The sequence below is a fragment of the Rhineura floridana genome, chromosome 4 (genome assembly GCF_030035675.1).
Source record: "Rhineura floridana isolate rRhiFlo1 chromosome 4, rRhiFlo1.hap2, whole genome shotgun sequence".
Taxonomy (NCBI): Eukaryota; Metazoa; Chordata; class Lepidosauria; order Squamata; family Rhineuridae; genus Rhineura; species Rhineura floridana.
The window spans coordinates 101,433,575-101,458,708 of NC_084483.1; the positions used below are offsets into that span (position 1 = coordinate 101,433,575).

Consider the following 25,134-nt stretch of genomic DNA (forward strand, 5'->3'; position numbering starts at 1 on the left):
AAGCTGACGCCGAGGGAGAAAAACTATTCGTCGGTCCAGAAGGAGTGCCTAGCGGTCGTGTGGGGACTGAACAAGTTGCGCCCATACGTGTGGGGACAAAGATTCACAGTGACTACAGATCATCGGGCCTTGTTATGGTTGCAGACTATGAAAAACCATAACACTGTGCTGCAGAGGTGGTCCTGGGCCCTACAGGACTATCAAGTGGACTTCCAGTTCATAAAAGGCAAGGACAATGTACTGGCCGATGGACTTTCCAGGCAAATGGCTGGGACTGCAGTGACATGACCAGACGGAGGGACAAAGAAAGACATTTTCCCCATAGAGACTTGTTTATATTGTTAACGCGACGTATAAATCCTGGAACAGGAATAATACTCTGCCGTTGTTTAAGGGGGGGGGGGGAAATGTGATGTTCCTATATTAATGTATATATGGTAAGTGTTGGTTGTTTAGAAGATACATGGTAAGTGGAGTGAAAGAGGAGGGGGAGTGAATGGGCAGTAGAATGCTAGATGATTGGCTGAGTGTTTAAAATGGCTGAACGTATAAAAGGAAGAGTGAGAGTGGAATCTGGGGGGAGAAAAGAAAGAGTGGGTTGTTTGGTGGGTTTGAGAGAGTGGTTTGCCAGGAGAGAGTGGAGAAGGAGGGGGTGGAGTTCAGATTAGTATTGAGTAAAACCATATGCTTATGTGCCTTAAGAAGAAATCTTGTTAACCTTGTTAGCTTTGTTATCTTTAATAAATACTTAATTTGGTTTACCAAAGGCCTGATCCTTGGCTGGGGTTTCACAGACCAGAAGGGAGGGTAAGGTAATGACCAAGGCTGAAGGGGAACTGTAACAAATGGTGGCAGCGGTGAAGAGAATAACAATACCAGTATTCAGAGTCTCTGGGAATACTAGTATTAGGACGTGACTGGTGGTTGCCTAGCAGGGGGATCTGTTGAGATCTGTGCTAGAGCGGGGAGAGAAAAAATAAAGGACAGTCCGGACTGGTGGAGTCCCTGGTGGTGCCTAGTGACAGGCAGTAGCCACGCGCAGGTAGGAACCTGACAGGGAGAGCCAGGGAAGGGCGTCACAAAGTGCTTTGCCAATATGTCACAGGAGGCCTTTGACTGTTCCAAGGGTTCCTGGGCAACTGGACCGACCAGGCTTCGGACCACCTGGAACAGCCTCCTGGGACAGCACTCCGCAGACGCAATAGAGGCAGCAAAGAAAACCTTCTTTCCTGCCTTTATTGCCACTTGGTAGGCAGCTACTGCTGCTCTGACCTGTGTCCGGACATCTTCGGAGCGGGATTTCCACCACCGGCGTTCTAGTCATCTCACCTCCTGCCTCAGAGTACGCAACCATGGTGTATACCATGGTGCTAACTGAGTTCTATTCAGGGGGAGAGGACGTTTCGGAGCCACCCGGTCTAATGCCCTGGTGATCCCATCATTCCACTCCCTCACCAGGATTTCGACTGGGCGACCTTCAGCAGGTTCTAGTTCCCCTAGCGCAGTCAGCAATCCATCCGGATCCATCAGGTGCCTGGGGCGGACCATTCTAATAGGTCCTTCGCCCCTGCGGATGGGGTGTGGCATTGAGAAGTCTATGTTTACCAGGTAGTGATCTGACCATGACACTGGGGTGGAATAAACCACTCCCAACTTCAGAGCACTCCTCTCCTCTCCCAGGACAAACACAAGGTCGAGAGCATGACCAGCTACATGGGTGGGCCCAGTGTTATTAAGGTGCAGTTCCCAGGAAGCCATGGTTTCCAGGAAATCCTGAGGGACTCCAGTGAGAGTAGTCTCAGCATGCACGTTGAAGTCACCCAGCACTAACAATTCTGAGGACAACATCCATACAGCCGAGACCACCTCCAGCACCTCGGCCAGGGAGTCTGCTGTGCAGCGGGGTGGGCAGTACACTAGCCAAGCCAAACAGCTGTTAATCTGGTGTTTGGAAAACTGACAGTTGGTTCTTACTGTTCATGCCTGCACTATTACAGACCTCAATGTCAATTTCCTTAAATTAATTAAAAATCATGCAGGCATTTTTTTTACTTTTAAAATGCAGAAGATGAAGGTCAGAGTATGAGGCAAGATCAGTAACAGGATTACAGGTACTCTGTGAACATGGCTGATTTTTAATTAATTTCAACGAATTATGAGACATTTGACAGAAAAAAGTCCCACAGGGGCTTTCACTGTTGTTTCCCAACTTTAAACTCTGGATTCTCTCTGAGCGTTTTGTGTATCATCATGAGAACACAGAAGGTTGTTAAGGAAGCATTTCTGAGTTCAGGATTATATGTTTTGTAAGATTTCGTTTTGAAATGAGTTTATGGGAAGCAGCAAAATGGCATTGGGGTATTTTCAATTCAACATGGTGAAATGCAAAAAAAGCCATGCTGTCTATAGTATACAGCCACTCTCATGGCTGTATAATATCACAGGTTATTCCTAAACCTCATAAAGAGCCTACCCAGGTGGAGTCATATTGCCCAATTTCCCTTCTGAATTAGGACTAATTATATACATGGATATTATTTTGACTAGTTCTATGACATTATGAACTGTGCAATACATTCAGAAGGAACTGGCTGCTTTTGCACGTGTATCTGGCCTTAGGCCATGTGCTTCAATATTCCTCCCAGGTTCCAAAAGGAATTTTCTTCACAATTTCAGATACCTTTGTGCCACACTAAACTTAAATATTTCAGAATTTATATTACCAGGCATCTCAACAAGTTATGTCAGGTAAATTACAGAGAAATGTGGACACAAATTAATACAGATAAGTGAGATGGAAGAGGTCAAAATTTAGTATCATGGACAGACCGGCAGAGGTTAAAATGCAAATACTGCCTACATTTTTATTTGTTGTTGTTATGTGCCTTCAAGTCAATTACGACTTATGGCGACCCCATGAATCAGCAACCTGATTCATGGGTTGAAAATGCTGCTTGTGAACGCCAGGTCAGTGAACGGTAAATCTAGTGCTATCCAGGAATTGATTCTGGATGAGTGCGCTGACCTGGCGTGTATTACAGAGACCTGGTTGGATGAGGCTGGGGGAGTTAATCTCTCTCAGCTTTGTCCCCCTGGTTTCTCTGTACACCAGCAGGCTAGACCAGGGGGACGGGGAGGTGGAGTCGCAGTGATCTTTCGAAATACCATCTACCTGACCAGGTACCCTCTTCCACAGTCCTCAGGGTTCGAATGCATTTTTTTGAAGCTGGGTGCTCGGGACAAAATAGGGATTCTGTTGGTGTACCGCCCACCCCGCTGCCCAACTGTCTCCCTTCCTGAGCTAACTAAGGTAATCTCGGGGTTGATACTGGGCGACTTCAATGTCCACACCGATGTTGCCCTTTCTGGAGTGGCTCAGGAGTTCATGGCCTCCATGACAACCATGGGTTTGTCCCAAATAATATCTGGCCCCACTCACGCTGCTGGTCATACTTTGGACTTTGTCTTCTGTGCTAGACGAGATGTTTGTGATCTTGGTGTGGAGGAACTTTCATTAGTTCCGTTGTCATGGACAGATCACTACCTGGTTAGTTTTCGACTCACTACAACTCAGAACCTCCGCAGGGGTGGGGGACCAATTAGAATGGTCCGCCCCAGGAGACTGATGGATCCGGATGGTTTTCTGATGGCCCTTGGGGATTTTCCAGTCACCTCGGTAGGTGATTCTGTCGAAGCCTTGGTCGACCTTTGGAATGAAGAAATGACCAGGGCGGTGGACACAATCGCCCCTAAGCGCCTCCTTTCGCGGATTGGAACCAAATCGGCTCCTTGGTTTACTGGAGAACTGGTGATGATGAAACGCGAAAGACGGAGACTAGAGCAACGTTGGCGGAAAACTCTGAACGAATCTGATCGAACACAGGCTAGAACCTACTTAAAAACCTATTCCATAGCAGTGAGGACCCAGAAGAAACTCTTCTTCTCCGCCTCTATTGCATCCGCTGAATCTCGCCCGGCGGAATTGTTTCGAGTTGTCAAGGGTCTTTTAAATTCTGACCCTCATGAATATGTTGACCACTCTATAACCCGTTGTCATGAGTTTGCATGTTATTTTGCAAACAAAGTCGCTCAGATTCGTCCTGACTTAGACGCCAAGATTAATACAGTCTCTATGGATGTAACTTCGGCTCCTGCTTGCTTAATTAGAATGGATTCTTTTCAGCTTGTTCAACCCGAGGATGTGGACAGAATCCTTGGAGAAGTACGTCCCACCACGTGCATGTTAGATCCTTGCCCTTCCTGGCTTATAAAAACTGCCAGAGAGGGACTGGTTAAGTGGGTCATGGAAGTGATTAATGCCTCTTTGGGACAGGGCAGCATACCGTCCTGTCTAAAGGAGGCAGTAATAAGACCTTTACTGAAAAAACCTTCCTTGGACCCCCTATTATTAGGTAATTACCACCCAGTATCTAATATTCCTTTTCTTGGCAAGATAATAGAGCGGGTGCTGACTGCTCAGCTCCAGGGATTTTTGGATGAGACGGACTATCTAGATCCAGCTCAGTCTGGTTTCAGGCCAGGTTGTGGAACTGAGACGGCCTTGGTCGCCTTGGTGGATGACCTTCGCAGACAGCTGGACAGGGGGAGTGTGTCCCTGTTGGTTTTACTGGATCTCTCAGCTGCTTTCGATACCATCGACCATGGTATCCTTCTGGGCCGCCTCGCTGGGATGGGACTTGGAGGCATGGTAATACGGTGGCTCCGGTCCTTCCTGGAGGAACGAACCCAGAAGGTGATTATGGGGGACTCCTGTTCGACCACCTGGCCATTGACCTATGGGGTCCCACAGGGTTCAGTTTTGTCCCCCATGTTCTTTAATATCTACATGAAACCGCTGGGAGAGGTTATCCGGAGTTTTGGGGTTCGGTGCCACCAATATGCAGATGACACCCAACTCTATCTCTCCTTTCCACCTGATGAAACCAAGGAAGCCGTCCAGGTTCTCAACCGATGCCTGGTATCAGTGATGGACTGGATGGGAGCGAACAAGCTGAAATTAAATCCTGACAAGACAGAGGTGCTCCTCGTCAGTCAGAAGGCAGAGCAGGGAATAGGGATTCAACTTGTGCTGGATGGGGTTACACTCCCCCTGAAATCACAGGTTCGCAGTTTGGGAGTGCTCCTGGACTTGGCTCTGACTCTGGAGGCACAGGTCTCGGCTGTGGCTAGGAGTGCTTTCGCTCAATTAAGATTGGTGCGCCAACTGCGCCCGTTCCTTGACCAGTCAGACTTGACCACGGTGACACATGCCTTAGTTACATCCCGATTAGACTACTGTAACGCGCTCTACGTGGGGCTGCCCCTGAAGACTGCTCGGAAACTGAAATTGGTACAAAGAGCTGCAGCCAGGATGTTAACTGGGGCGGGATATAGAGAACATACAACCCCACTGTTGTATCAGCTCCACTGGTTGCCCATTTGTTTCCGGGCACAATTCAAGGTGCTGGTTTTGACCTATAAAGCCTTATACGGCTTAGGTCCAGGCTATCTGTCAGAGCGCCTCTCCCTCTATGAACCTGCTCGGACTTTAAGATCCTCCAGCGAGACTCTACTTATTACCCCTTCCTTCCTGCAAGTTCATCTTGCAGAGACACAGAATAGGGCTTTTTCGGTGGCCGCCCCTAGACTGTGGAACTCTCTCCCTATTGAGGTCCGGTTGGCTTCCTCATTATCAAATTTTCGTGCACAGGTGAAGACTGTTCTATTTAGACGGGCTTTTAACCAATGTAGTTAGTTTTAACCTATGTTTATTTAATTCCATTTTAAATTGCTTAAACTGAATATCATGTTTATTAATTATTGCTGTTTTAATGTTTTAATGTAAGCCGCCCTGAGTTCCTCGGAAAAAGGGCGGGGTATAAATATTTTAAATAAATAAATAAATAAATAATAAACCTCCAAGAGCATCTGTCATGAACCACCATGTTCAGATCTTGTAAGTTCAGGTCTGTGGCTTCCTTTATGGAATCAATCCATCTCTTGTTTGGCCTCTTTTTCTACTCCCTTCTGTTTTTCCCAGCATTATTGTCTTTTCTAGTGAATCATGTCTTCTTATTATGTGTCCAAAGTATGATAACCTCAGTTTCATCATTTTAGCTTGTAGTGATAGTTCTGGTTTAATTTGTTCTAACACCAATTATTATACTTATTGCAAATGTTATCAGTTGGAGTTCTCAAGGAGCAACTTCATCTGTGGCAAAGAAAACTGAATTATTTTATCTTTGGTTCTAAAACGGCTTGAATCAAGATGACTTTGTGTCTCTGCAGATGTGGGTGGATGGGAAATCTCAAATTTCAAACTGCATTTTGAAACTAATCACATTCTAAATATGATTCCATTTATATTAAATAATCCCACAAAGCAATGGGTTCACTTAGAATCCCAACTTATACTGGGGATACCACCGTCGGCTTTTCTTTTTTTGGAAGCATAAATTTCATATTTAAGGGCTAGGTGGTTTATAGATTTACACAGGTTATGTTTAGGGCCCCGAAGAATATATACAAAAAATTTAGCTCCTGGTATGTCCCCCTTGGCATACCGCCATTGCATTCTTAACAGATTCAAGCCTCAAGAGATGGTAGACTGGCATAACAAAGGTTTTTATAGAGTTGTGGTTTTTATTAAAATGTTTAAAATTTATAAATAAATAATATAGATATAAAAGATGAGACTGGAATGCAATTCAATTTAGACCCTCCTATAAAACAATTTCAGCTAGTATTAGGGAGACCAAATCTAAAATTGACTTATCAATGGTACATGACACGTAGGAGGCTGTTGTACATTTCTGGTAGGGCTTCACTTATATGCTGTAGGGGATGCCAAGAAACTAGCATACATGTGTTGGGATTCCCATAAGGTCAAGACTTTCAAGAAATTAGTTCAATAACTGGTCAATGATCTCACCCCTTCCCTCATCTTGTACTTTTAAATGTTTCATGTACCTGATTTAGACATCGCAGAAATTGTGATAATCACTCTCTTGCTGTCTGAAATGAGAGGGTATGGCAACTAGCTCTTTTAAAAAAGCTTACTCCAAAAGGATCGTGAGGCCAAAGGACAAGATACACTTTTGCAACCATATGGCAGGATTTTATTGTTTTTGCTAAGGATGTTCAAGATGGTTGTTTTCCAACAGCATATGTACATCTTTGGGCTTCACAGTTGGGATGCGGCAAAGAATTTTGGCTTGTCTTTCCATGTATAATGATATGGAATTAGACTGCCTAAATATATTTTAAAATACTATATTGTCATGTGAGTACAATTGCTTAGCTTTGCACTGCTTTGCCCACTAAACTATGAGTTTTTCTTGGGGGGGGCGGGAGTGCGATAATAATTATTATTTTTGTTGTTTACTTGATGTTATATGATTTGTATTTTCAAATTGCAATGGTTATAACCATGGCAACAAGGCTCCTGTCATCTCATCATTAACCCTCTAGAGGAGAAAAAGAGAAGCCATCATTTTTCCCACTCAAAACCTTTTCTGTTGAGAAAAACTACTTTACCTTGCTTTTATGTATGCTGCTTAGGAATTCTTTGATTAAACAATGTTATTATTATTATTATTTATATCCTGCCCTTCCTCCCCGTAGGAGCCCAAGGCGGCAAACAAAAACACTAAATACATTCTAAGACATCATAAAATCAGACTTTAAAATATATTAAAACAAAACATCTTCAAAAACATGTTAAAACATCTTTAAAAACGTGTCAAAACAAAACACCTTAAAAAAAAACCTTTAAAAACATCTTAAAAAGCAATTCCAACACAGACACAGACTGGGATAAGGTCTCTACTTAAAAGGCTTGTTGAAAAAGGAAGGTCTTCAGTAGGTGAAAAGATAACAGAAATGGTGCCTGTGTTATGTGTCTTCAAGTCGATTACGACTTATGGCGACCCTATGAACCAGCGACTTCCAATAACATCTGTCATAAACCACCTTGTTCAGATCTTGTAAGTTCAGGTCTGTGGCTTCCTTTATGGAATCAATCCATCTCGTTTGGCCTTCCTCTTTTTCTTCTCCCTTCTGTTTTTCCCAGCATTATTGTCTTTTCTAGTGAATCATGTCTTCTCATTATGTGTCCGAAGTACGATAACCTCAGTTTCATCATTTTAGCTCCTAGTGATAGTTCTGGTTTAATTTGTTCTAACACCCAATTATTTGTCTTTTTCACCATAAGTTGTAATTGACTTGAAGGCACATATAGCAGCAGCAGCAACTTGTTTTGGTGTGTGATCAATTTCTTCCTGTACTTCTGCATAAAATCTCTCCAATTCCTCTTCTTCTGCGTTTGCCATTGGAGCGTAGACTTGGATGATGGTTATGTTAATAGGTTTCCCATTTAATCTCATTGATATCACTTGCTCAGACCTTGTGTTATAGCTCCTAATTGCTTTTGCTACATCACTTCTCACTATTAAAGCAACCCCGTTTCTTTCTCATTTCCTGCATAAAATATTTTGTAGTTGCCCGATTGAAAATGTCCCATTCCCATCCATTTTAATTTACTCATGCCAAGTATTGTAATGTTGATACGTTCCATTTCTTGCTTGACAATTTCTAACTTTCTCTGGTTCATGCTTCTCACATTCCATGTTCCTATTGTGTGCATCATACAACTCCGAACTCTTCTTTCGCATCTGTGCGCATCAGCCTCTGGGCTTCCTTTTGGCATCATTAGCCACAGCACTACTTATACTTGTCCTTTGTTGTTCCCCAGTAGCTCATTGAGTGCCCTCTGACCTGGGGATCTCATCTTCCGGCACTATCTCATGTTGCATTTTGGATACTCTGTTCATAGGTTTTTCGTGGTTAGACGTATTCAGAGGTGGTTTACCATTGCCTTCCTCTGAGTTTGGATGCATCTTAGTCTGGTGTCTCAGCTTTGACCATTCCACCTTGGGTGCCCCTGCCTCTTGGTCTAGACTCCTCTCAGCTTCCTCAACACTCTCAAACCCCCTCACCATGTTAAGGTGTGCATCCTAGGGGGGGCACTAATATTTAAGGGAAGGGAATTCCAAAGGGTAGGTGCCACTACACTAAAGGGCACTTCCTATGTTGTGTGGATTGGACCTCTTGAAAGATGGTATCTGCAGGAGGCCCTTACCTGCAAAATGCAATAATTGATTGGGTATATAAGGGATAAGACAATCTTTCGGGTATCCTGGTCCCAAACTGCATAGGGCTTTGTACACCAAAACCAGAACCTTGAACTTAGCCCAGTAGCTAATGGGCAGCCAGTGCATTTCTTTCAGCAGTCGAGTAATATGTTGGTGATACCTCGCCCCAGTGAGCAGTCACACCACAGCATTTTGCACCAGCTGCAACTTCCAGACCAACCTTTATAAAGTCTTCTAAATAAAATGTGTAGCTTGTGGAATTCTGATGAGAAGTACTAGATTAAACGTCTCATGCCCTAGATGATTTTTTAAAAATAACCAATTCAGTCTAGCTGGATGTAAACAATTGCCCTTTTTAGGCTCTACATTTGACTACAAGGCAAAGATGTTACTTTAAATGGTATAACCAAAATGTTAGATTTCCAAATGATTAAGGTGCAGCACTGTGTTGGTACTCTTCTCCAAGGCTGCTTTTAAATATGTACTTTGTCAGATAAAGCAAGCTAATGGCTAACTGAACAGCACAAACACACACTGATGACAAGAAGTATACATAAACTGGACAAAACGAATGATGCTTCTCACTGTTAATGACAGTTTAGAGAGGCAAAGTCTTCCACAGTTAAGCAGACCTTACAAAAAGGAGATGCAAGTATCAGCAATGCTAAAGCAAGATTAAAACCTCCATTACCTATTCACTTTATACCAATCTGTAGTATTTTGATGCACACCTCTTATATATTACGTTTAAGGGATATCTAGCAACCACATTTTAAGATCTTGTATCTTCAGTACATTTGACTCCTGCATCCAGGCAGTATTGATGAATAGCCATTTTAGCAAAATATGCCAGGGTTTTAGCCAATGTTTCTAGACTATTTCAACAATGTCATATTTTGGGGTGTCTGCTTTTTAACGTTTGAGCTCAGCTGTGGAGCAATGCTGCCACCTATGGAGGTTGTCCAGAAAAGTCCTATGAATAAAAACAGAAGGTATAAAACAAATATTAGGACGAAAAATAAATGAGAGGATGGAATATCAAACGCAAATAAAAACTGATCATTTGGTATCTAGATCATTTTGTTTTTTGAAATAAAGGTCAAGCCTTTTACTCCCAACTGGGACTATTTCCCCAAATGAACCAAGTAACTGAGAGGTACATGCCAATGTGAAACTCAAAGAGCAGTTTCACAGGCATAACAAAAACATGGAAGGGAAACACAGTAATTAATAGCCTGGATTTTGGCCGGGGGGGGGGAGATTTTTATATCTTCCCACCCTGTGTGCCAATTTTGACAGGCATACTTTATCTGGCAAACTACATATTTAAAAACAGCCTCGGAGAACAGTGCTAACATAATGCTGTGCCCATCTGTCAATCATCTGATATCATTGTGATGCCAGATGACCAATACGTGGGTGGCCCCACCCACATATCAAGGTTGACCTACAGGGCGGGGAGAGGGATTTGCCTCACCAATATATTCCCTGCAGGGACTACACTGGCAAAGCAGCACCCAGCAGGATTGAACTCTCTACTCACCAGCGGATAAGCGAAGGGTCAAAGCCTGCTCCCTGCAGAATTCTGCTTTGCCAGCACATTCCCTGTAGGGGAATAGCACTTCTGGTTCTAGATAAAAAGTCTTCGCTCTTGACTTTAGAAATGAAATGGCTGACAGGGGCACACTACTAAGCAGGGGCAAAATGCACTGATCTGCGTCCAGTTAAAGGATATCAATGTGGAATAGCTCCTAGCAAATATATATTGTACTCACCCAGTCACCCTAACAACCAGAATGGTTAGGATGATAAAAGGGGTATCTTTTTTGTACTGCTGCTTCTGGAAAACTCCTCCACCTTGGAGTCTCAGTTCATCTTCTGTCCAAGCTTTAATTAAATATTCACTAATAGGCAAAAAAACACTTGCAGTTTAAGAATGTACCTATAGCCCACAGATATTTCTATCACACTTTAAAAAGCAGGGAAATTGGGCAGCTATAGTGAATGCACCAGGGGAGCAGGAGACCTGACCTCCTCTCTGAGATATTGTACTGCCCTACAAATTGGTCAAAATGCAAACACAATTGGGTTGGTCTTTCACAGTTTAATCCACTTCCTGTGTAGCTTGGAAGAATTTGGTAACATCTGCCCCTGAGCATATGGTGAGTGGTGACAACACCTGCAATCAGGACTACCAACTCTTGTCAACTGTGAAAGGTTGAGTTCACCTTTGATACAAATGTGGGGTCTGTGCAGAGGACTACTTTCTCCTCATGAAATATGCATACATTCTTGGAAACTGAAAGAACTCAAAGTTCTGAGATTCGTCTTGCCGATATAATGGTACTAAAAAGAGGACCTTGTACGACAGATGGGACATTCTTCCGAGGTAACTGGAAATGCTCAGACCCCTCCCCCGAAACAAACAAAACACATACAGACACCTCCAAAAAATGTAGTACAGACAAAAAAGGCACCCTCCACTGAAAGAACAAAAAAGCCAAAAACATTCCCCAAGAATTAAAAAAAAAATTGAGAGGGGCAAGGGGCTCTGGCAGATCCCAAATCTTAGGATGCAGTGGACCCCATGGGTGCCACATTGGAACATCAGGTTTAAATTTTTATCATTAATCATGAGTATAGAACTAGGTGATAGTCACGTTGGGTTAAATTAAATAGCATGCGAAGATATGACTTCATATGTGTGTCATTAGATTCATGAGTGTTTGGACTGCGTTTTTTCACCTGAGGTATCTAGTTTCAAAGACGCTGTGATGTGCTCTATAAAACACCACACACACAAAAGGAAAAGAAAAACACAGACAATCATTTTTCATCTAAACATTTTGTTTTATGTACAAATCTACACAGGTGCAGAAACGCTCCCCTATTAGCTGATTCATCAACTAGTTAGTGTATCTGTTGTGTATCCTTCAGGTACACATCTAATAAGTCAAATTAGAACCGCATTATGAAAACTCATTTATATAAAAGAGCTTTTCCAATAGTAATAAAAAGATAATGGCACTAACCCTGAAACCAAAATTCTTAAAAAAAAAAAATCAAATCTACAGGCCATTTGTAGTTTAATTACCACTACAGCTGTTCTCAGCAGCAGTGATTGTTCCTGATTCAAATACCTAAAATTTCCCTTGCAATTCAATCTGGTTTGGAGCAGCTGCAGACTGTAAAGTATTACGAATGCAGTGTTATGCATCTTGTATTATCTTTAACACTAGGTTCTAGATCCATGAAATATTTTACCTTTCAACATTCCTCTTTGCCAGAAATGGCTGGCGTGAATCATTGGCTACGGCTGCATCCCAATCAAGGAGAGAGCGAAAAGCCATACTGGTAGCCCAGTGGGATGTCACAGGGGAGACAGGAAGAGTCTCAGGAGCTTCTAAGCTTAAGGATGCAGAATCTGCAACCCTCCAGATGTCATTGGACTCTGACTCCCATCAGCCCCAGCCAGCGTGGCCAATGGTCAGGGATGATGGGAGCTGAAGTCCAGCAACATCTGGAGGTTCCTCTCCCCTATGCTAGCTAGTTACTGGTCATACAAGCTTTCTTCCCCCTACTTTATTGCCCTGAAACAGTAAGTTCCAGACAGAAAACCAGGTCTCTGAGGCTGAGGTTTTTAAAATTATTTTCTTATTTACAGTGTGTTCACATAACTCTTCCTGCTACTTGGAGGCAATCCATGCAGTCATTTTATGGCAGAAGACCAGGTCACAATTCACTGGGAATATTGCTTGTGCAAATATAATTGAAGTGCATCCCTCTGTGCCTCTAATCGATGGCCATGCAACACCTATGATAGCTGATGCCTCTGTCTGTTCACTGTGAAGCAAGAGAAGCGGCAATAACCTCAATGACATAGGAGAACATGGTTTTTCAATGGTGGAAGTGCTCTTGGCTAATTGGCTATTGACAGAAATGCATGTCAAGAATGGTCCCTTGATGAAAATGGGAAGGTATCTTAAGACTTGCATCCTAACAGTAACACATTTTATCCTCTATTGACAGTTTGCTATATGTTACAGGCTGCCTGAAGAAATTTATTTTTTTTTGCTGTATTTCTAAATTAAATTCTGTTGATTTTGTTTTATAAAGTACAAAATATGTAGGGCCACATACATATGTGGGCTTACAGTCATTTGCTGTGAGTTCCACCTATAAAAGGTAAATACTCATCTGTATACAATTAGCCACACCCCTTTCCTGATAGACTATTGTGGAGAAAAAACATGTTTAAGAATTCCCTTAGCCATCCTTATCTTCAACCACAAGTGAATAATTTTTGGTGACAACTTTGCTGTTGAGAGAATGCTTGAACAAAGTCCAATTTTTGTTGTACAACAGCCAGCCACGTTAATCAGCACTGGGGATGTAAGAAGGCATTGTTTTCCGTTCCATGCTGCATCTGTTGCATGCAGCACTGTTTCCAATCTGCAGAACAATGTTATTTGTCTCGCTGTCCACTGTGGCAAAATTATGTAATTTAGGTAATTAATTATGTAAATTACCCACTTACCTAATTATGCAAATACATAATGATATTTTCATTATTATTATTTTGTTATTATTCTACCCTATTCATTTCAGTGCAAAGGAAACATAATGCATGGTGGGGGACAATGTAATCAATTACGTATTGTTTGTAGATTGAAAGAAACAATAGTGAATACTCATATTCACTGGATTGATTTCTGTTCCAGGCATGAAAGGAATAAGCAAACATCGGCAATTTCTGTTCCAGTTTCTGTTGGATTCTCCAGCATCCCTAATCTGCTCAGAATGCTTAATAATGATACAGTACACTCAACAAATACATTGTAAGCATCAGTATGAGAATATGTTGAAATCAAAAGGTCATGAATATTCTCTTTGGACTTCATTGGTTTTAGAGGATGTCAAATTGAAAATATTGTCTTTGGACAGGTCTAAGACATTGAGCCGGAGAGGCAGAATCTGACACATTAATGACAAGTCCATTTATATGAGTGGTCATAACATTAAGACCACACTTGGGGACACTTCATATATGTATTTTTTCCCAGTGTGACCATCATATCCATTACACAGAAGAGTCAATGTTCAAAATTTCACACCATTTCCTCCATGGAATCATGAAGGAAATAAAGAAAATAGCATGTGATGAAACTCTTCATTTCTATAAATATTCTTTACCCTAGAATTTTTGTATGTGTAGCTCATCAGGAACTGAAAAGAGGGTACAACCCAGAATAGTAATACAGAAGTTTTCTTTGGTATACTGCCTTCACAGCAATACATTTTTCAGCCATCATTATTATATGAATTAAATCCAGGTCAAGATAGCTTTATCAGTATTATGTCACATTAGGTTTCCCACATAAATGTATTTCTGGGGGAGAGTAAGGGTACGTTGTCTTGACCAGTATGCATAAGCAAACGCCTGCAGTTGCCTGGTATGACATATATTGTGCCACTTCTGTCCTCTTTACATATGGAATACAAGCACCATTTATAATTTGAGGATTTGGATGGACCAATGAAGGAATAGTTTTTCCTATATTTTTTACATATGTTTTCATTAAGAAAATTCACCCTTCATTGAAAAAATAAAGCCGTAATAAGTAGTCTGCAAGTAAATATAGTTAGAGGGGACCATATCAAAGGCACAATGGTTCCCACAATTAAAGTATTGTACATACCATCCCTGCACAATAAAATCAGTTACGATCACATAGCTACTCACCCTACCAGTTTTGCTACAGTAGTTTGCATTGACTTGGGAGAAAGGGAAGGAGACTTCCTGTAAGCCAACTGTAGCACTGACAATACCTCTGAACAGTGCAATACATGTGAAGTATCAAATGAATACACCACCCTTTTATTTTGGTGTATCTGAGCATTATAGTATTACAGGAAATCAGTCCACAGTATCTCTTTCACTGCAAATCCAAAAATTTAGTCATTTTTAGATTTTATAACCCACTCAGCATTTGGGTTTAATTCATGCAAATCCTTCATGTAGGTATCGTCATCCAGACAGCGTTCACCTGTTAGGAAAACACATTTATTATGTAAAATTGCAGATTTTGAAAATGATTAAGAACACAATCCTTGTACACAACTAGGAATAAGTCCTATTGAATGCAGTGGAACTTGCTTCTAAATAAACATGCCTTGGGTTACAGAAACAGATGAAATAAAAGATGTGAGACACCAACCATGGATTAAAACAGGACCACAACTTTGTTAACTCTAATTGAATCTGAAACAAGCCATAACAGAATAACATAATCACACAATTATCTCAAGGGATGCTTAATTCTGGGCAAGCTCCACCCTGGCTCAGAGATGGAAGCAGTTAAAGTCACTGCTCGATCACAATTGCCACATATGTTGTGGTAAGTTGAAGGAGGCCATGCTGACATTACCCCCACCCAAGGCAGTTACTTCTGGATAGCTGAGGTCGGCATGCCCCAAGAATGCTCCTGTTGTTCCTCCCTTCCTGGGCCCAATACTCTTGAAAGTGTGGTCATAGGGACTTTCTTCATCCTATGCTTCACCTCTGGCCACATACCAATCTTTACTGATCTTTCGTTACCTGCACTGTCCTGACAAAACAATAATTAATAGGCCCTGTGCAATATGTCTTCCTTGTTGAGAATCCTACTCAGCTCTGAAACAGCAAGGTAACACTGTACTGTAGCCAAAGGGTGAGCAGGTTCTGAGCTGCCTACAAACTTACTGCTTGCAATGGATGGGCCTCCTGGCTAATACATCATTCAGTCCTCATTGGCTGCCATTGCACAAGGCCAGGCACTGCAACTCACTCCTCCTCTTCCTCCACCTACCCACAAATGCATCCCACACTCAGTTATGAGGTGGGCAGGGATGGGAAGGGATATTATGCTGTTAAATTCATACACTGTACTTTCAGACTTGCACACTGGGGAAAAGCTTCTAGCCCAATCCTTAACATATTTCATTTCCAAAGTAATACACATGGGAGCATTTTCATGCTAGCAATTATCCACATGCCTATTTGAGGCAATTCAGACTGTAACATGTGCTTTAATCAAATTCAGTGCTAAGTCTACAACATAAATAGCCTTACCAATATTTCCTCCAACTTCATATAAAAATATTTCTTCTTTCTTCAGAGATTGGATAGTCCCACTTCAAAGAAATGTAACAAAATGAATAGGCACAGTCCTAAATAACTTGCAACCAAAAGCTACTAGATGTACTTAGAAAAATCCTCTACAGGTCAGGAGATTACCAGTGTCCCAAAATTATCTTTCTCCATTTGTTAACTCACTGAAATAAACATAGCATACTTGAATGATAATAGCAAGAGGAACCATACACTACAGTGAATTGCACAGAAGTGAAATTACTTGAAGGAACTCAGATAGACAAATGCATCATGTTTGCCCTTCCTTATATAGAGTAGCTTGATTTGCACCATTTGATTGGATTCCATAAACACCGATGCAAACAATAAAGTAACTGTCACCACACACACTCACTCCTTTTGACCGTGTTGTATATATAACAATTGCTTTTAGGACTTGCACAGAAAATATTTATGTATTTTAACAAAAGGAATGATTTCATCTGCATTCTTTTGCTTTCTCTATCTGTCTACAAATGTAATTGGACAGGTTGGCAGCCTTGCTTCAGAAGCAGGATATTTGCTATGCCGTTCACTCCCATTTTGTAAAAAAAACACAACATGCAGTGTATGTTCGATCTTTTTTTAAAAAGGCATAGCTAGAGAAATTGCATTTCTTGTCATTAGGGATGTCACAGACACTGTCAAGCAAGATCCCATGACAACCACTATACTATGTTATATGCAACTCTGGCACTAATGAGGGCAAAGGAATTGTCATTAACCACAGCAAATGAAAGCAGAGTATTGGTTCCCCTAAAGTGGTGGTGTGGTCAGTGGCATGTGTTTGTGCCATCTCTGCTATCTTTTTGGTGCCTTTTGAAGACTTTCCTCTTTCAACAAGCCTTTTAGGTTGAGACCTATCCCAGTCTGCGTCTGTGTTAGAATTGCTTAATGTTTTTTAATAATGTTTTTAACCCTTTTTAAAAGTTGTTTTTTTAAAAAATGTTTTTAATGCTGTTCTGTTTTAATGAATTTTAAGATCTGTTTTTATGATGTTTTAAAGTGTTTTTAGCGCTTTGTTTGCTGCCCTGGGCTCCTGCTGGGAGGAAGGGGGGATACAAATTAAATAATAAATAAAAATAAATAATAAGTAAGACACCTGCATCCTATCCAGTTCTAAAGAAATGGAAGTTGGCTTGCAAGTCAGCTGTGATGAGATGACTAGGGGTTGTATTTAATTAAGTCCTACTCAGAGTAGACCCACTGAAATTAATGGAGCTAAATTGGTCTTGACTATTAGTTTCAGTGGGTCAACTCTGAATAGAACTAGCATTGACTAGCATTTGATATGTGCCAGTTCAGGACATGAAGTAATTTTAAGATGTGGAAGTCCAGATGTAAGGCTGTATATTCAAGATACTGACCAGAATTTGCACCATGAAGAAACATTCTCATGATACAAGATTTAGATCCAAAGGTCCCACAGCACAAATTGGGAGGGGGGAGGGACTTCATTCTCCTGGTCTGCACCCCCTCCTGTACCTTTTACAGGGCATGGATGAATCAATCACACGCCACACACACATACACCACACACATGCCTGTGTGAGCAGAAATGTTGTTATTTCACACAAGTCTATTTGTTTTGGATCCAAACCCCTATGTATCCTATAGCAAACACAAATCTAACTGTCCAAACTCAGCTGTCATCTCTAAAACCTTCTAAGCACCATAGATATTTCTTAGCCTATACATATTTGTGTGTGCTTCAATATATGGTCAGATACAACTTTTATAAAAATGACTGAGAATGGTGATAGTTAAAAACAAGTTCAGTTTGCTGACCTTTTTTTAAAAAGGAACTCAATACACAGACAGTTAACCATTAACAGAGCAATCCTATCAGGTTAGGGGGAAGGGAGTAGCCTGCAAATCCAAAGTCCTGCTGGGCTCACATTGGCTGGGCAGCTGGGTGGTGGTGTTTTTCCCCTCCTTTTTTAGGCCTTAAAAATGAAAAAGATTTTCCTTCCCATTGGTCCCGTTCCGGGGACACATCAGAGATATGGGTGGACTTTGGATCCTTTGCCCCAATTCACTCCCAAGAAGGTTCACTTTTCTGCCCTGTCATCAGGGGAACACCAGCGCTGGCTGTGAGGGGGCTTCCAAAAGCAGATCTTAGTCTTTGAGGGCACTCCTCCTTCTCCATCCACAAAGATGATTTGCAATAGCCTATGGTCCCTAAGACACCCTTGCAGGGACCACAGGATAGTGCCCTAAATATTCATTGGACCCTTGAGCTTAATTACATCAGAGTTTGCTTCTTCCTTGCTGTAGAATCAAGTCACCATTTCAAAAACATGAAGTGTTTGAGAAAAAGAAAGGGGGGCTTGTACCTTTTTTGGCTGAGGAACCTGGCAACCACATCACTAGCCTTTAGTTCTTCTGTCAGCTGGATTGCCATGGAAACTTTGGAAAGATGAGGTGCTTGCACCCGTATTACTCCCTGAGGAACATCAGCCTGCAAACCAATAATGGAATTGGAACATAGCAGCTTACAGTTGGCTTTGAAGAGCTTCTCACAACATAGTACAGAATAAAGCAGTTCAACAGCTCACATACTGAATGCCCTAGTTAGGTATATTGTTCTGTGCAGAGCGAGGTGAGGGGATTATCTGTTACACAGTTTACCAAAATGCTTACAGACATTTTTTTTATTGTGATGGAATATGATTGCTACATATATTCACAGAAATACTATTTTAAAATGTTTAACACCACATTCAGATAGCACATTATGACGCATGATTTTGAAATATTTCATTTGCCCATAAACCAGATCTTGTGCATTGGAAACATTTTTTTAATTGTGCCTTAAGCTATCATAAGAACATGTACGAGTCAAATTAATATTTAACTTTCTAACCAAATGCGATTTCCTGTTTCAGATATACTACAGACCTAGAGAAAAACTTTTTAAATACAATTCTTAATTGCAAAATGTGAAGAATGAATTTAATATCAAATTTTGAATGAGCTACTTCGTATCAAATTATAAAATGAAATTGCTTTTAAAAGGACAGGGTTTTTTCCTTCTTTAAAATTAAACACATGCTGTATAAAATTTTATTAAAACCTGTTGTATTAGTTGTAATTCTTAGATAACCTTTGAAAGATTTTTGCTACTACAGTCTGGCTCCTCATATACTAGATTTAATAATATGAAAGAAAGCATTAGAGAACCAGAAGAGCAGAAGATACACATAAATGTGGGGGGGGAGGGTTAAGGAGTTATTCCCCCTCCAGCTTCTCAGTTTGCAAAGCAAAAACAAAAACACTTTGTTATTACAAAGTAACAGAGACACAGAGAACAAAGGAGAGGTGAGTTGGGAAGGTGTATGTGGAATGCTATCTAAAATCCTTGCATCCAATTTGCATTGAGGTGCAGATCAAGAGAACCAGTGCCTACCAAGCTCCTTCCAGATATGTGCCAAAAGAGTCAGGTACTGTGATAATAAGGGATAATAATATTTTGTTGCCTTTCTTTAGTGCAGGGATGGGGAACCCCTGGCTCACAGGCCTAATTAGGCCCAGCACCATTTCCAATTTGTCTTTTCAAGGCTATTTTCCTCAAACCATGGCCACCTGCCCACACCTGACATTATATGTTGGTGCTGACTGGCAATTGCAAAGTGCTGTGCCTACCTGGCTACACTAGGAAGCTGACAGCCAACCTCAAGGAGTTCCCCTCATCAGGATGTCCCCACTATAGCTGAGGGGGCTTACTGTCGATACCGATTAGCTAACTTGCGACAGCAAGCTCCACTGGGATCAGCTGCACTAGGGAGTTGCCCACTGGGCAGCAGAGGAGGCACCATACTTTGCAAGCCCTGAAGGACAATGCTTGCAAAGCACTGTGCCTTTGATTTCAAAGTGCGTGGGCAAAGGAAAACAGGTCACCTGATGCCATGACTGTGATTGGTGTCAGCCGATTGACAGGTGGGCACCCCCAACTTCCTACTGGCCAGATCCAATTTCCCACCCCTATTTCAGTTTACCACTCAATGCCCATAATGGTCAAGCTAACTCTGGTCATCTCTAGATCGTATAAAAGAGATGCAAAGATGACACAATCGTTCAAGGAGGAACGTATGTTGAAGAACCAGAAATTTTAGAATGTGAGGTGAAAGCTGCTCTTAAAATACTTGGAAGAAACAAATCACCAGGAACAGATGGCATACCAATAGAGTTGCTACAAGCTACTGAGACAAAAATTTGTCAACAAATATGGAAAACTAAACAATGGCCCATAGACTGGAAGCCTTAAATATACATCCTACTTCCAAATTATCAAACTGTTGTCTTAATATCTCATGCAAGTAAAGTAATGCTCATGATTCTACAACAAAGGCTCTTATCAAATATGGAACAAGAAATGCCAGACGTCCAAACTGGATTTAGAAAAGGAAGAGGTTCCAGAGATCATATCGCAAACATATGTTGGATAATGGAATGAAGCAAGGAATTTCAGAAGAAAATCACCCTGTGCTTTATAGATTACAGCAAAGCCTTTGATTGTGCAGATCATGAAAAACTATGGAATGCTTTAAAAGAAATGGGGATGCCACAGCATCTGATTATCCTGATGCGCAACCTATACTCTGGACAAGAGGCTACTGTAAGGATAGAATATGGAGAAACCAATGGGTTCCCAATCAGAAAGGGTGTGAGACAGGAGTGTACTTTATCACCCTATTTGTTTAATCTATATGCAGAGCATATTATACAGAAAGCGGGATTGGACCAAGATGAAGGAGGTGTGAAAATTGGAGGGAGAAATATCAATAATTTAAGATATGCAGACGATACCGTACTACTAACTAGCAGAAACCAGTAATGATTTGAAATGAATGCTGTTGAAAGTTCAAGAAGAAAACACAAAGACTACAGCTGAACATCAAAAAGATTTATGTAACTTTAAAGTTGACAATGAGGACATTGAACTTGTCAAGGATTATCAATACCTTGGCACAGTCATTAACCAAATGGGAGACAATAGTCAAGAAGTCAAAAGAAGGCTAGGACTTGGGAGGGCAGCTATGAGAGAACTAGAAAAGGTCCTCAAATGCTAAGATGTATCACTGAACACTAAAGTCAGGATCATTCAGACCATGGTATTCCCGATCTCTATGTATGGATGTGAAAGTTGGACAGTAAAAAAAGTGGATAAGAAAAAAATCAACTCATTAGAAATGTGGTGTTGGAGGAGAGCTTTGCAGATACCATGGACTGCAAAATAGACAAATAATTGGGTGTTAGAACAAATTAAACCAGAACTATCATTAGAAACTAAAATGATGAAACTGAAGTTATCATACTTTGGACATATAATGAGAAGACATGATTCACTAGAAAACAAAATAATGCTGGGAAAAACAGAAGGGAGTAGAAAAAGAGGAAGACCAAACAAGATATGGATTGATTCCATAAAGGAAGCCACAGACCTGAACTTACAAGATGTGAACAAGGTAGTTTACAATAGATGCTATTGGAGGTCGCTGATTCATAGGGTCGCCATAAGTTGTAATTGACTTGAAGGCACATAACAACAACAAGATCATCTGGATAAATTATTTGTTCACTATACTTTTCGAGATGACTGAAATTACTGATGCCAGCTATATCCATTAGACGTTTAGAGAACACATTGAAGGAATGCTGCGTAATGAGCTGCTCTCACTTTACTGCTACATCATCATGTTCAGCCTGAGTTACCTTGATTTATATTGTGGTGACCAGATACAAAGGAGGGCAGGGCTCACGTATCATTAAGAGCCAACTAGAAAAGGGAGCTGGGGCAGGTGCAAGCTTTTCGTACTCTCGTTTCTACACAGCTATGAAAGTCGTAAGAGCCCTATGCTACTTTTCAGCTGGTCAGTTTTCTCCCTGTTGTACATATACAGCATATGACATGGTCCAAATTCATGGACAAAGCAGATTTTTTAATTTTCAAGCGAATTTAGTTTTAAATTTTAGCTTTTAAATTGCTGCAGTTAAGAGAATATCCAAACATTCAGAGAATTCAAGTATTCAGGATACTGCAGATCTGTGCCCTATTTGCATATGAAACAGTGAGCTGCAGGGCCTAATTTTAACAGCAGTAGGGCACATGGTAAGGGGAGTGGAACCCTCTCCCACTTTATTTTCATAAGTCCTGGTACCCAAGCTCCTTCCTGTACCTCTAGCCAGGACAGACACTAGAAAGGTGGAGGTAAACTGGGAAAGGGTTCCTCTCATCCTCAGGCCCCTTTTTTATATTAAAGTTGGACACACAACACTCCAGAAATTAACAACAAAAATAGCTACCATCATCACATCTAGTTTGGCCCCCAAGATGCCAATATATTAAAAAATAATGCATTCTTTTGGCCAGTGCAATTTTACATCCTTCCACAAGATGTCTCTAATTCACTAAACTGTGAATATGACTTTAGCTGATGACGTGTTGCACGAATCCAAAAGAAATCTGTATTCAGAAAACTACAGAGTGTAAACATTTCATATGTATTCTGTTATTAGATCTTAGCATAGGCTGGATATAATTAACTAGAGTATAAGTTATGTTTAACCAATTGAGAACAACAAGTACTTACTCCAAAACTCTAGCATGAGAACTGATGCATACTAAATTTTTAAAGAACACTGCATACCTAAAATGAAATGGATTTGCTTTCTTCTGCTTACTGCTATTATAGATGCTTCCATGATTATTTTTAGGGACTCTGTTTAAAAATTACTTCATCGTTCTGACTTTATTGGCATTTAATATGTAGTGAACTGATCTGGATGTCACATTGGCAGAAGAAATGCAAGAAATAAAAGCTTTCATCATTTCAGAGGTGATCTTCCACTTCCTTCTGATGAGACAAGCAGGCAGTTTACATCCTTGTTCAGGTCATGAACCTTTACTTTTAATTCTGAAAACAAAGTGGGCAAACTAGGTATGACTAAATCATAACAGCTTATAAAATTATCCACAATAAGCAAGCCCTTTGGCTTATGTGTTCTACTGTTTACTACTCTACAACTTAAGTACATAGTATACAGGCATATAAAGTCATCCCAAAAAAACACTTAGGATTTGAGTACTTGGGCTGGAGTATTTAAGGAGTTTGGAAGTGATATGAATTTTGAGAAGCTAAAGTTGTAATGCTTCAAGTGCTGCAAATACGGCCTTCAGAACTGAAACATCTAGCCATTTTAAATGCATGTTGCATACCCATATTTACTAACAGGTGAGGCATCATTTTAATAATGTTTTCAGATTACTACATTTATTTGTCAGGGAAAGACAAGTTGTAATTATGATAGGTTCACCATTTTTATAGCTACCACTTGCTATGGTAGGATTTCTACTATTATTTATTTAAAGCTACTTGCTTACATCATTGACAGTTTTTACATCATTGATGCTTTTATCTTGCTTCTCATGTTTTTCTCGGTCATAAGCCATTTTCTTCAACAGTTTCTTCACAGCTTTGTCCTTCTTCTCCTTTTTCTGGCTTTCAGCATTTTGTTTTCTTACTTGGTTCACAAGAAATGTAGGAATCTAAGCAAACAAAATATGTTATTAGCAACATTATCGTCAACTCCCATAAGTATCTGTTTGAATCCTTCTAACGACAAGATCTATCAAAAAGGAATATCAAACGCCAATATTTATGACAAACAGCAATGTATATTGTAAGAAATTATATTGTAAAAAAATGAGTCAATATTTTAGGCTCAACTGATAGATGCAAAGAGACGAAGTATGGAACATAACTGCATAGAACCTGCTCTGCATAGTAAAACCATACCAGTATGGCTAGCCGCTTAAGAATTCAGTTTTCAGACACCATTGCAAAAGGAGGCTAAAGTGGTGTGATAAAATTTACTCAGACTGCTCAGTAAGCAGCTTCTCATGAATGCTGTTCTGCCTTCCATACTATTGTTTGCTGGTGTGAATAACGCCTTAGAAAGGCAAAACTAAGCTTTCAAAATAGCATTTATATGGAAACAACCTGGAGCTACAAAATATGGCACTAATTTTTTAATTTATTCATTGTAGAATTTATACTCTGGCTTTCTGTGCAATATATACTCAAGGCAGCCCACAACCATTTGAAACATGATTGATAACATAACAGTACAATAATATAACCATAGATTCCCAGAGCAATCCAACACAGAGCAGGCCAGCAGGAGCAGAGCCGGCAGAAGTGGAGCCGGCACATCCAACTGCCCTTCAAGACCCGCTGGGAGGGAAGGATGCTGGCTGCACAGGCAGGACACAACAGAAGGAAATGAAATGCATGTTTCCTTCCTCCACCCCTTTTCCTGGCATATCGTTTGCCGGAATGGAGGGCCGCAGGACCAAGCCGGAGAGGCTCAAGATGCAGCCTAAGTTTTCCCCTCCTCAGTTCTACCCCTTGGATGCAACCTTTTTCATGTCTTCTGGCAGCTCCACTTGCACCTGTCTTGGCTGAGCCTGCTTCACCCTGACTATTCCCAGGTGGCAGTGGAGTTCTCTGGAAGTGCAGTGGCTGCACCCGAGGAGGATTTCTGCTGACCGAACCCAACAGTGCTGACACCCTTCCTCCTCCACCACAGCTACGCCACATCCAAAAGCCTCAGCTCTACGTATCTAGGGATTGAGCCCTCAGTCAAATAAACAAATAAAGCAATAGCAAAATGAGGCCTTAGTTTTAAAAAGATCCTATCTTAAAGAAACACAATGAAAAAAATTGTTTTAAGTGGTCCAAAGCCCAATGATTCACTTGCTATAAGGCTTTCCAATAGAGTGTTGGAAGGATTAAATCTCTAGAAGAG

At 40.9% G+C, this 25,134-nt stretch overlaps 1 protein-coding gene across 3 annotated transcripts in view; it reads right to left on the bottom strand.

The window, feature by feature from the left end:
- Positions 1–11,981: 11,981 nt before the first annotated feature.
- ARHGAP18 (Rho GTPase activating protein 18) overlaps positions 11,982–25,134 on the bottom strand; it is an 80,581-nt gene continuing 67,428 nt past the window's right edge. For all 3 annotated transcript variants that reach the window (XM_061623818.1, XM_061623820.1, XM_061623819.1), the window contains 4 exons: positions 23,708–23,872; positions 18,660–18,784; positions 16,264–16,325; positions 11,982–15,199 (listed from right to left, as the gene is read on the bottom strand). In XM_061623818.1, coding sequence (XP_061479802.1) covers positions 15,108–15,199; positions 16,264–16,325; positions 18,660–18,784; positions 23,708–23,872 — 444 coding nt within the window. In that variant the 3' untranslated portion in view covers positions 11,982–15,107. The remainder of the gene's footprint in view (positions 15,200–16,263; positions 16,326–18,659; positions 18,785–23,707; positions 23,873–25,134) is intronic.